Source organism: Pteropus medius, unplaced genomic scaffold, assembly GCF_902729225.1.
Source record: "Pteropus medius unplaced genomic scaffold, Ma_sr-lr_union100, whole genome shotgun sequence".
In the NCBI taxonomy this organism is placed as follows: Eukaryota; Metazoa; Chordata; class Mammalia; order Chiroptera; family Pteropodidae; genus Pteropus; species Pteropus medius.
The window spans coordinates 2721673-2735424 of record NW_024353905.1 but is presented as its reverse complement, the minus strand read 5'-3'; the positions used below and the strand labels follow the sequence as shown (position 1 = coordinate 2735424).

The 13752-nt window shown below is 34.9% G+C and overlaps 1 protein-coding gene across 2 annotated transcripts; it reads left to right on the top strand.

Annotated features, from left to right (window-relative positions):
* The first annotated feature begins 11359 nt into the window (after nt 1-11359).
* On the top strand, nt 11360-13471 carry LOC120593542 (spindlin-2). 2 transcript variants are annotated; one of them, XM_039851402.1, is made up of 2 exons: nt 11360-11722; nt 12408-13471. In XM_039851402.1, the coding sequence occupies exon 2, from the start codon at nt 12410-12412 to the stop codon at nt 13184-13186; it is 777 nt and encodes a 258-aa protein (XP_039707336.1). In that variant the 5' UTR covers nt 11360-11722; nt 12408-12409; the 3' UTR covers nt 13187-13471. The 2 variants fall into 2 exon arrangements, with proteins under 2 accessions (XP_039707336.1, XP_039707334.1); XM_039851400.1 differs by having other exon boundaries at nt 11361-11722; nt 12388-13471.
* The last annotated feature ends 281 nt before the right edge of the window (nt 13472-13752 follow it).

Sequence of the window (13752 nt, the reverse complement as noted above, 5' to 3'; positions counted from 1 at the left end):
TGTCCTCTTCATTGAAATGTCCAGGTCTGTTGCAGATTTTCTAATTGGATACATTAATGTACTGTTGAGACTTAAAAGACTTTTATATATTTTAGATAAGTGTCTTTTGTCAGATTAGTGATGGAAAATTTTTTCTCCCATTCTGTAGCTTGCCTTTCCACCTTTAATAGGAATTTCACAAGGAAAAGTTTTAAATTTGATCAAATGCAATTTAAAATTTTTCTCTTATGGGTCATGATTTTTATATCAAGTCTAAGAACTTTTTACCTGGTCACAAATTCCAATAATTTTTACAAAGCTTTTTCCTAAAAGCTTAATAGCCCATGGTCTACCCTGAGTTAATTTTTTATAAGGCGTGACACTTAGTTTTAGGCTTAATTTTTTTGTTTGCTTATTGATGTCCAATTGCTACAGTATCATTTATTGAAATAATTTTTCTTTCTCTACCAAATTACTTTTGCACCCTTGCCTAAATAATTTTGGTATGTTGACTCAGGTCTGTTTCTATGGGTCTATTTTTATTCAGTTTCATTAGTCTATGTGTCTCTCTCTGTACCACACTTTATTGATTATTGTGTCTATAATGTAACTTTATCTACAAATACAATGATTTCCCAAACTTATTGTTCTTTTTCAAAATTGGTTTAAGTATTTTAGGTGATATTCTTTTCTATATACGTTTTAAAATATATTTCTCTCTGTCTACAAAAACTTCTTGCTGGGATTTTTAAATAGCAAATTTACTGAGATATAATTCATGTAACATGAAATCCACTTTTTAAAACTATACAATATAGTGGGTTTTAGCATATTCACAAAGTTGTGAGACCATCACCACTATCTAATCTCAGGATATTTTCATCATTTCAAAAAGAAGCTGTCAGTACCCAATAGTACTCAGTCCCCATACCTCCCTTCCCCCAATGCTATGGTCTGAATGTTTGTGTCTTCTGCTCCCAAATTCTTATGTTGAAATTCTAATGTCCAACTTGATGGTATCAGTTGATGTGGACTTTGGTAGGTGCTTGTGATGAGGGATGAGCCTTCATAAATGGAAGCCACGCAAAGATGGAGGCAGAGATGGGAAGTATGCGGCCAACAGCCCAGGGATGCATGGCATATCTCAGTCCAATCTTTTACTTTCAGTTTATTTGTATATTTGAATCTAAAATGGTGTCTCATGTTGTAAGCGTATAGTTGGATCCAATTTTATAAATTCTTACTGTTGGTTTTTATGTGTTTATAAGCATGTTTAAATCTTTCACATTTAATGTAATTACTAAAAAGGAGGGATTTTGATATTTTTCTTTATGTCTTATGAAATTTTTGAACTCCTATTTGTTTATTACTGCCATATTTGTGACAAATATATATTTTCTGGAATACAGCTTAAATCCCTTTAGTATTTCTTTTATAAATTTTAAAATTATTTTCTTAGTAGTTTCTCTGGAGATTGCAATGAACATTTTAGCTTATGAAAATCTAGTTCAAACAGGATATATCCCCCCAAAAAAACTATACCTTGGTGTATTCACTCTATAGAAAATCAAAGATGAAGGTGAACCCCAGAATTAACTAGAGGAGAAAGTATCTTACCGATAGAAGAACAAAGATAAGAATTACATTTGAATTTATCTCAGAAACCAAGCAAGCAAAAAGAGAGTGGTGTGAAATATTTAAAGTGTTGAGAAAAAATATAACAACCTAGAATGATGTGCCCTGTAAAATTATCCTTCAAAAGTTAAGGAGAAATAAATACTTTCTGAGAGAAATGAAAATCTAGGGAATTTGTTGCCATTGGACTGACTTTGCTAGAAATGTTAATAGAAGTTCTTAGCAAGAAGAAAAATAATATAGATCAGACTTGGATCTATGTACAGTAAGAAAGAGCATTGAAGAAAGAATAAATAAAGGTAAAATTAAACTTTATTTTACTTATTCTTAATTGATCTAACAGAAAACTGTTCAAAATAATGCCAACAATGTATTTGATAATGCATGTTTATGTGTACATATATACATGCATGTTAATGCATGCATATATATAAATGAAAAAATGGCAGCAATGATTCAAGAGATAGGAGCAAGAAATTCAATATTTTTAATGTTATTATAAGGTACTTACACTACGCACAAAGTGGTTGTGTTATTTAAAAGTGGACTTAGATTAGCTGTAAATGAATATTGCAAACTCTAAGGCAAGCACTAATTTTTTTTAAAAGTGGGAGGAGAAAAAAAATGGTGTAGATGATAGAGGCTTTGTTCATCCCTCTTGAGACCAAATCAAAGTTGTGACAGAATCACAGAGCAAACAGCAAGGAAAGTCACCTGGGATCTAGATAAATAAGCCCTACAACAAGGGAGAGAAATTAGAAATCACCCTGCAATGAGAGGAGTAAGACGGGGAAAGAATGCAAGGCTGCGTGGTCTCGAGTGGCTGAGGGAGACAGAGGGATAGCAGCAGCAGCTGGCAGCTGCAGAAGCCTCTTAAGGGAGCTGTGTCTGTGAGGAGACTTTTACGGTGACAGACCAGCTCATTCTGAGCACCAGCACCAGTGGTGCTGCGTGGAAGGCACCAGGGACTTACAGGGGGACACTGAGTTGTTGGAGTGAGGGCCAGAGGCTAGGGTATTTCCCAGACAGAAGTGTTAGTGGTATTCATTGTTCCTCTGTTGAGCCCTCCCCATCCCAGTGTGTAGACTCAGTGCCACCGTAGCTGAGACATCGTCAAACTGGATAGGTCGCTCTGCCTAGAGGATTGCCTGAAACACTGCCTACCCCAACTTGCAGTCCTACCCAAGCCACATCCAGATGTGTCCTCTGTGAGTCATGTGCTCCTTGCTGAGCAGAGATATTTGCATACCTATGTTAATTAAAGCATTATTCAAAATAGCAAAGATATGAAAACAACCTAAGTGTCATCATGAATAAATGGATAAAGAGGACTAGAATGGTGGTTACCAGGGTCAGGTGGTAGGAAATTGGGTAGATATTGTTTAAGTGTGCAAATTTATAACTAGTATATAAAAAAGTTTTGTATATCTAATGCACAATAAAGTGATTATAGTCAACAAAACTATATACAAACTTCAAAGTTACTAAGAGAATAAATCTTAACTGTTCTCAACACCAAAAATATTATATGATGTGTTAATTAACATTACTGTAATAATAATACTGCAATATATAAATGTATGAGACCAACATACTGTACACCTTAAACTTACATAATATTATATCTCAATTTAAAAAACACATAGAGGCTGAATAGATGAAAAAATTTCAACCATATGATGCTTACAAGATGCTTACTCTAGCTTTATGTATGACATAAATAACCTGACACGGAAGGGACAGAAAAAGATATTGCATGAAAACGTTAACCAAAAGAAAGCAAGAGCATCTATATTTATATCAGACAAAATAGATTTTCAGTCAAAATCTGCCACAAGAGACACAAAAGGTCACTATATAATCAAAAAGGGTCATTAAATCATGAGGACATAACAATTATAAATATATATGCACCCAATATTTTGAGTACCTAAAAATACAAAGCAAATATTAACAGAACTAAAAGGAGAAAGATGCAGCAATATAATAATAGGAAACTTCAACACCCTACTTTTTAAAAATCAATAAATCATTCAGATAGAAAATCAATAAGGAATTAGAACACTTGATAAAATGATAGAACAAATGGACCTAACCGTCATAAAAAAGAACATTGAATTAAACAGCAGCATAATAAACATTTTTCTCAAGTACACATGGAATACTCTCAAGGATAGGAAATATATGAGGTGACAGAGTAAGTCAACAAATTTAACGAAATCGAAGTCATACCAGGTATTTATTTCAACCACAATAGTGTACGACTGGAAATGGATAATAAGAGAAAAACTGAAAATTTCACATATAAGTGGAAAATCAAAAAAAAAAAACCACTCTTTAAAATTAATGGGTTAAAGAAGAAAGCAAAAAGGGAAATAAAAATGTTTTTTAAATAAATGAAAATAGAAACACAAAATACCAAAACTTATGAAATGCAGCAAAAGAAGTGCTAAGAGGGAAGTTCCTAGCAATAAATGCCTACATAAAAAATAAGAAAGATCATCAATAAACAACCTTATTTTACACTCGAAGACCTAGAAAAAGGAATTAAACCCAAACTTAGCCAAAGGATGGAAATAAAGTTCCAAGCAATGGAGAACAGAAAGTCAGATCAACAAAACCAAGATTTCTTTTAAGAGATAATTGACAAAACTTTAGCTAGCCTACCCGAGAAAAAAAGGCTGAAATAAATAAAAATAGAAAAGAAAAAAAGAGACATATAGCTAATAACACAATTACAAAGGATCATAAGAGAATAATATGAAAAATTATATACCAGTAAATTAGATATCCAGGAAAAAATGTATATATTTTTAGGAATGTACAATCTACCTAGACTGAATCATGAAAATAGAAAATCTGAACAGATTAATAATGAATAAAGAGATTGAATCAGTAATCAAAAACCTCCCAGTATAAAAATAACAGGTCCAGATGGCTCTATTGGTGAATTCTACCAAATATTTAAAAAATAATTAATACTAATCATTCTCATACTTTCAAAATTTAAAGATGTAAAAGCACTTTCAGACTCATTTTATAAAGCCAATATTACTCTAATACCAGAGCCATACAAGGACACCCCAAGAAAATATAACTATAGATCAACATCCCTGATGAATATAAATGCAAAAATTCTTACCAAAATATTAGCAAATTGAATTAAACAGCACATTAAGAAGGTCATACACCATGACCAAGTGGGATTTATCCTTGAAATGAAAGAATAGTTTGACGCATAAAAATCAATAAATGTAATACACCACATTAACAAAATGAATTATAAAAATCATTTGATTATCTCAATAGATGTAGAAAAACATTTGACAAAATACAACATCCTTTCATGATAAAAATTCTCATCAAATTTGGTATAAGATGAATGTACCTTATCATCATAAAGGCCATATAGGACAAGCCCGTATCTAACATCATTTTCCATTGTGAAAAGGTAAAAGCTTTTCTTCTACAATCAAGAACAAAACAAGGATGCCCACTATCTCCATTTTTGTTCAGTATTGTACTGGAAATCCTAGCCACAGTAATTAAGGAAGAATAAGAATTTAAAAAGCATCGAAATCACAAAAGAAGTAAAATAGTTTCTGATTGCAGATGACAAGATCTTATATATATATAAGATCTTGCATTTATATATATATATATAAGATATTATCTTATATATAATATTTGGTGATATTATATATAATATTTGGTGATATTATCTTATATATAATATTTGGTGATATTATATATAAGATAATATCACCAAAACACTGATATAACTAATAAACTAATTCAGTAAAGTTGCAGGTTACAAAGGCTACAAATAAAAATATGCCATTTTTCTATACAAATGAACTATCCAACCTGCATACCATGAACTATGCAAAATGAAAATCAAGAAAACAATTCAATTTATAATAGCATCAAAAAAACTTCCAAATACAGTTTGCACTAAATAAAATTGACATATTTTTTTAATTTTTCAATTACAGTTGACATACCATATTATATTAGTTTCTGACCTAAGTTTTATGTTGCACACTATTCTGAGAATCTTGGTGAAAGCTCATGTTGTCCAGTTTTATTCCACAAGGAACGTGAATCATCCTTTTGTCCAGAGTATCCACACTATATACACTATTAGTCACTTAGTAGCTGTCTCATTAGTGTAAGCATACTGATTAGACATTTATATACTTTACAAAATGACCATTCCGATAAGTTTAGTACTCATGTAACATCATACATAGTTATTACAATATCATTAACTATATTCCCTATGCTGTACTTTACATTTTTAAACTGACAATTTGTATTTCTGAACCCTTTTCACCTTATTCACCCATGTCCCAACCCCTCTGGTGATCATCAATTTGTTCTATGTATCTGTAAGTATCTATAAGTTTGTTCCTGTCTTATTTGTTCATTTATTATGTTTTTTTTTACATTCCATACATAAATGAAATCATACAGTATCTGTCATTCTCTGTCTAACTTATTTCACTTAGCATAATGCCCTCAAGTTTCATCCATATTGTCACAAATGTCCTGATTTTCATTTTTATGGCTTTCTTTTTTATGGTTGAATGATATTCAAATATATAGATAGATAAATAGATAGATAGATAGATAGATAGATATCATGTAAATATGTGTGTGTATACACACACACATATTTACAGCCATCAACAGACATTTAGATCATTTCTATGTCTTGACTATTGTAAATAATGTTGCAATGAACATAGGGGAAGAGATATTTCTTTGAGATAGCAGTTTCATTTCCTTCAGATGTATTCCCAGAAGTCGAATTGCTGAATCATATGGTGGTTCTAATTTTAAATTTTTGAGGAAATTCCATACTGTTTTCCATAGAGTTAATGCCAATTTACATTCCATTAACAGTATATCATTCCATTAATAGAAAGATTCCTCTTTCTCCACATCCTCACTAGCACTTGATATTACTTGTCTTTTTGATAATAGCCATTCTAACAGGTGTGAAGTGATATCTCACTGTGGTATTGATTTGCATTTTTTATTATTATTTGTGATGTTGGGAAATTTTTCATGTACCTGTTGGCCATTTGAACATCTCTTTTGGAAAAATGTCTGTTCAGTTCCTTTGCCCATTTTTTTAATTGGATTGTTTTTGCTTTTGTTTTTGCTTTTGCTATTGAGTTGTATGAGTTCCTTATATACCTTGAAGATTAAACCCTTAGCAGATATGTGGTTTGCAAGTGATTTCTTCCTTTCTATAGATTGCCTTTCCATTTTTTTGATTGCTAATTTTGCTGTGCAGAAGCTTTTTAGTTTGGTGTAGTACCTTTTGTTGATTTTAGCTTTTGTTGCTTGTGCTTTGTGTGTCATATCTATAAAATTATTGCCAAGACCGATGTTAAGGAGGTTTTTTTTCCCCCTTATGTTTTCTTAATCCATTTTTAGTGGATTTTTATGAACAGTGTAAGATATAGGTCCAGTTTTACTCTTTTGCATACGAATACCCAGTTTTCCCAGAACCATTTATTGAAGAGATGATCTTTTCTCCATTCAGTAATCTTGGCTCCCTTGCACATGTGATTCATCCTAATATTTCCACTGGAAAACACTCCTCTAGGGAACTGCTCCTGTCTTTCCCTTTCTTCAATTTTTGGCCAGCTGGATAAAGAGGACCATGAAGTCATAGAAAATGGCTGAGGTTTGATGAGATCAAGATGTCTTCTTCCCTGAATTATCAATTCTAGAAATGCTGCCCACTGACCAAACACCAACATTAAACTATTTAATGCATGAGAATTTATATATATATAAATATATATATATTTATATAATTTATATATATATATATTTTATATAATTTATATATATATATAATTTATATATATTTTATATAATTTATATATATATAATTTATATATATATTACATGACTAATATTGGGATGGCGTTTGTAAAAAAGTAAACATACACTGATAATGCAAGTAGTACAGGGAAGAGTTGAGCAACATAAAGAGGATCTAGGGCATTGAAGTAGGCATTTTAAATGAGGTCCTGAAGCTAGTGAAAAAGAATACTCTATAAGAAGAAATGCAAGTGCAGAGTCCTGGAAGCAGGAGAACATTTTGTTTCTTCAAGGAGCACCAATGATGCCAATGTGGAAGGAGCATCGTTAGATGATAGGTTGAACCACTTGAAATTGCTGATATTTTACCTATTCTGACCTATAAACACATATATTTTATATACTTCAATGTTATGAGTGAGAATAGTAGATTATATTAGAAAGATAACAGAGAAAGGGCAGAAGAGTTGGACCATGTACAGTCTTGTAAGAAACTCTAAGTACTTTGACTTTTCCTCTAAATAAAATGGGGAGCCATTGTAGGTTTTGACTGATGTATGAGATTGGACTGTGAAGAACCCTGAGTGCAAGCAATCAGTCTAGTAAAGAGACTTTTGCAATGAACTGGTTATAGAAGAGGATGGCTCGAATTAGGGTGGTAGTAGTGAAAATGATTTAAATGGTTAGATTTTGGACAAATTTGAAAGTAGGAACAACATGATCATGACAAATTAGATGAGAGCTGTGAGAAAGAAGGACATTAAATTTTATACCTTGAGCAAATGGAAAGATGGAGTTTCCATTTACTGTGATGGGAAAGTAGGTATGCAGGTGAAGCAGGTTTTAGGGGAAATATAAGAATCTCAGTTTGGATATATTGACTTTGTTAGACAGCACTATGAAGATATCAAATAGGTAACTGGATTTGCACAATTGGAGTACAGTGAAAGGTCAGTCAAAAAATACAAATTTGAGACTTTTCAACTTATAGATGACATTTAAAGCCATAAGCCTAGATAAGATAACCAAAAAAGATAGTGTAAACAAGGTGTCTATGTACTGAGCCCTGGGACACAACAACATTAAGAGATGAGAGTAATAATGAAGAATGAATTTTAAAAGACTAAGAAGTAGCCAGTAAGTTACCAGAAAAAACCCAGAGAGTGTGGGATCATGAGAGTCAAACAAAGAAGTGTTTCAAGGAAAATGGATGATCAAAGGCTGCTGATTGATAAAGAACAGTAAATTAAAATTAGAGGTTGTTGCCGACCTTGACAAGAGCTGTTTTTGTGGCCTGTTGGGGGAGCCAGTTTAGAATAGGAGTAGAGTTTAGAAACAACAGGAGAAAAAAATTGAAGACAATTGGTGGGCGACTCTTCCGAGGAGTTTTGTTGCAAAGGGGAGTAGAAAAATGAGGCGGTAGCTGGAAAGGTAACTGGAATCAGAATTGGGTATTTTTGAGATGGAAAAAGTAACATGTTCTTATGCTGATACAACCCAAAAACATAATGCTTGATGCAAAAAATAAGCAGGTTGTAGAAAATAGAAACAACATGACACAATTGATGCTTTAAAAAAATTCACCAATAATACCATATCTCATCTAATTTAAGACAAAGATTTTCACATATTTTTAGATAAAAAATGTAGCATCCTAGTATTTCTATTTGCTTTCTTTATTTTTCCCATTTCTTTTATTTCTTCACATTTTAATATCTCTAAACATGATATATATTTTGCAATTAATGGATTATTATAGTTTAATTGGCAGTCATTTTCTTTATGAGTACACAAAATAAAAGTGAGTCTCAAAATTAATAGTATATTACACTCAATAATATTCAAAATATATTTTCTATAGGTACATAAGTAGAGAAGGCAAAAATTTATGTCAGGAATAACAATCAGAGGAGAACAACTGTAATTGTGAATTTTGTAAGTTTTTATTTGCAATATTCTACTAATTTAAAAGGAGAATGGATGCAATATTTCACATGTAAATAAAATTTTTACATAGAATATGCGAAACTGGCTAAATTTAGAGTCAACAATATATAATTGAATAAAAAGAAACAATTCAAAAGAAATATATGATGAGAAACTCACACTATAGGAATGCTGAATGGCCAAAAACCAGGACATAAGTTGAAAATCACTAATAAACAGAAAAATGTAAACTAAAACAATGAGCTGCATTCCTCATTCACTAGTTTGGCACACACTAAAACTATGAAATATCACAAGTTGACTAGGGTTTGAAAATGGAATACCTACAGTGCTGAGTATACCATAATTTGGTACAGCCATTTAATGTAGCAATTTGGCACCATTTAGGAACTTTGAAGTGCTTATATTTACAACTCAATATTTCTTCTTTTAGTGTATACACTGCACAAACTGTGGAACAAGTATAGGAAGATGTTCACTGCAGCACTGTTTTTAATAAAGACATTTCAAGTGAACCAAAATGATCATCAGGAGCACAATGGATGTTTGAATATATTGCTCAGTGGATGCCAAAAAATGCCATGTATATATACTCTTCAATAGAGTTTGAAGGTAATAAAATGTTATTTTTTTTAAATTGAGTAACAAAAGCAAGATTCAGAAAAATAACATACATGTAATAAAACATATGTTTAAAATAAAGCTCAGCCAAGTTAGATTATGAGACATATCAGAGTTCTATTTCAGTCTTGCTGACAATATAACCATTAGGAAGAAACAAAACATTCTCTTGAATATCCATGAGTGGATTTATATAGTAAAAAGAAGAAATGCGGAAAAGGTTGTTTAACTAGATACACGATTGGTTAGGTTTACAATGTGTAGAGATGTCATATTCTTATTCTTACAGCTTCACAGTATACACACCTGAGTCAAAATGACCCAGTGTGATATCCCAGAAATGTCAGGTAAGGGCCATTGAAAAAGAATTATTCTTTTATTCTCACTGTATGGAGTAATTATCCTTCATAATGTATATTTAAAAATAAATATGAGACAGAAAATGCATAGCATGTATGTATATATAATCGTTAGGTTACATAAAAATTAAATGAGGAATGTTAACATTAAAGAGGGAGAAAAGAGTAGGATCAGGGCTTGAGGATAAAAAAGAATTACATTTTATTGGTACTATTTTACTTCTACTTTTAAATGCTTCAATAAACATAAGTAATATTAATTTTGAACAGAGAATAGTACTTCTAATATTATTATAAACACCGTAGTTTGAAAATACCATAAAAATAATTTTACAGATAATTTTTAACAATTGATTGCAAAATGATCTCAGATTTCTAAAAGGTTAGGGGAAAAAAGCAAAGGAAATAATGAGTGCTAAAATTTTACTGCGAACCCTGAGGAATGAAAAGTGCATTTAGGGTAGATAATTTTCTTCAAGTGAATTTTCTGAATTTTACACAGTGTGCATGCAATTCTTTTGTACCTGGTGAAAAAAGAAAGAGGGAAAAGAAAAAATTATCCTCGAGAAGTAAACTATGGGAATGTCCAGATAGTAAAAATTACCTAGAGATAGGGTCAAGATGGCAGACTGAGCACTAGTGAATTTCTCTCATCCTACCACAAATCCTTTTAAATAACAGGAAATGCAAGTTTCTGTATGTAAAGAATAACTACAGAAAGGCACAGAGGTGCGGGGGTAGGCGAATTCCTGGAAGATGGAAAGCAGATGGGGCAGGGGCACTGAGGTAGGGGTGGGGGAGCCAGGGATGGGGGTGGGGGAGGGGAATCCAAACTGGAACTGAGAAGGGACGCCAGGTGTTAGAGAAGAGGGTTGTGAGCTAGGCTGCTCCAGATTTTGGAAAGGGGCGGAACTAAGAGCCAAAGAGCACCTCCAGGGATTAGGGACGAGGTGGGCGTGAGAGCTGGGGGAAGGGGGCGCACGGTGTTTGGCAGGAAGGGGAGGCCTCTCTCCTGGCAGGAAGCTGCGCTACGGAAAGAGGGAGGAGACTGCTGCGGCAGTACGGGCTGGTGGGATCTCTATGTGGCAGAGGGGCCTCTGCCGCTGACAGGGAGGCAGAGATCCCACAAACACACTGCTGGAGACACAGCCGCCATCCTCTTCCTTGCCCGGCTGCCTTCCTAGACGCCCTCCTTGCCTACGGATCCTCTCCTCTCAGCTCTTGCAAGCTCCCGGATCGGCGCAGACTGACCCTCTTTCACCACACACTCACAGCGAAGGCAGCAGCGAGGTGTCCGGTTTGGGCACGTAAAGCCCGCGATCCCCGGACGCGGGGAGGTGGGCACTGGACTAGAGAACCGGAGGATGGGGGTTGGTGGGTGCCAGGCAGGAAAATTGGGGTCGGTGCTGGGACGGATGATGAGGGTGACTGCGGAGTGACTTGGAGACTAGGGTTGGGAGGGGAGAGCTGAAAAGCACCTGGATGGTGTACAAAGGTCGCTAGAAAGAGAAATAGGTTTGTTGTTGGCACCCAGTGGGAAAATGGGGATGAATAGGAAGGGCATGAAGTAGAAGTGAACACCAGGCAGAAGGCATCATATTGGGAAGCAAGAGGGATGAAGAACAGACTGCGATGGGCAAGGGACATGTGGACTACATTAGTGGAAATGGAGGGATGGGGTGGGGTCTAAGAAATGGTGAATATTTGTATTTGGTGTGGGGACTCTAGGATAGCAACAGAGGATCGGGCATTATGCAAAGGAGCCTGATCCCTCCTGCTGGGGCTTCCACCACCACAACCATCACCTTTCTAACCCTCCAGCACAGCCAAAGGAGCCTGGAGGGAGGGCACTGCAAGCAAGCATCTGATAGTATCTTGATATCCAGCATTCCTGCTGGACGTATCTGAATAATTTGGGCAGCAATATACCTGATGCCCAGGGACTTTGCGATACAGAGGAAAGAAAATGTCATGCTATAATACACTAAATGTTTCTCCCTAGCCTCTTTCCTCCCCCTGCAGGTATGAAGACCCCTCACAAAAAGGTAGCTGCAGGGCAGGAAACCAGAGAAGCTCTCAGTCGCCACACCGGATCTGCAAATATGAGGAAGAAAAAAAGCTCTCAAAAGAAGCAGAGGGGCAGACCTACATCCCAGGCCCACAGGAACATCGTGGGCTGCAGAATTTCACACGGATGGAAAGAAGGCGATGAACCCATCACCCAATGGAAAGGAACCGTTCTGGATCAGGTGCCTATAAATCCCTCTCTTTATCTGGTGAAATATGATGGAATTGACTGTGTTTATGGACTGGAACTTCACAGAGATGAAAGGATTTTAAAGCTTAAAATCCTTCCTGATAAGGTGCCATTTTCTCGAGTCAGAGATGTGCGCCTTGCAAATACCATAATTGGTAAAGCTGTGGAACATATTTTTGAGGGTGAGCATGGTTCTAAGGATGAATGGAGGGGGATGGTCTTAGCCCAAGCACCAATCATGAAAGCTTGGTTTTATATTACGTATGAGAAAGATCCTGTCTTGTACATGTACCAACTTCTAGATGATTATAAAGAAGGAGACCTCCGTATCATGCCAGAGTCCAGTGAGTCTCCTCCAGCAGAGAGGGAGCCAGAAGGAGTTATAGATGGCCTCATAGGTAAACATGTGGAATATACCAAAGAAGATGGCTCCAAAAGGACAGGCAAGGTCATTCACCAAGTCAAAGCCAAACCCTCTGTGTATTTCATCAAGTTTGATGATGATTTCCATATCTATGTCTATGATTTGGTGAAAAAGTCCTAACAGGGTACAATTTGCCACATTTGTGAAGGCAAATGTATGATTTGGAGACACACACACAAAAAAATGTTACTTTTCAATGTATAGAAAGTTTTAGAGTCCCTATTATACCCAAAATCATTGCCAGCATAACTATTGCTTTGTTCTAAAAAATACAAATGTATGTGGACATGATATGCTGTGTGTAAGGACTTTATCATGTTGAAATGATTGGGTGTGTTTGGTGGATGGGCATGAAAAGGACAGCTGTAATTTCTGGCTGTGAATAAAATTCAGCTAGAATCATAACCAGTCATCTGAAAATAGAATAGGACTTAGCTGATCTGGTCTAGGGAGAGGGAAGAGAAGGAACTAAGGATGGGCTGTGGGGGAAAGGAAAGGAGGTGACTGCTTAGGAAGAGGTGGGGAGGGGCCGGAAATGGAGAGGCTCCCTGGGAGGAAGGATTTTCTAAGAGAGGGAGGCACCCAACTAAAAGGAGGTGAAGAAAAACAAGAGGGAGAGCGAGATCTTGGGGCTTAAAGGAAAACAAAGTAAATTGAGTAGAGAAGGGCACGAAAAGTTTAGAAGA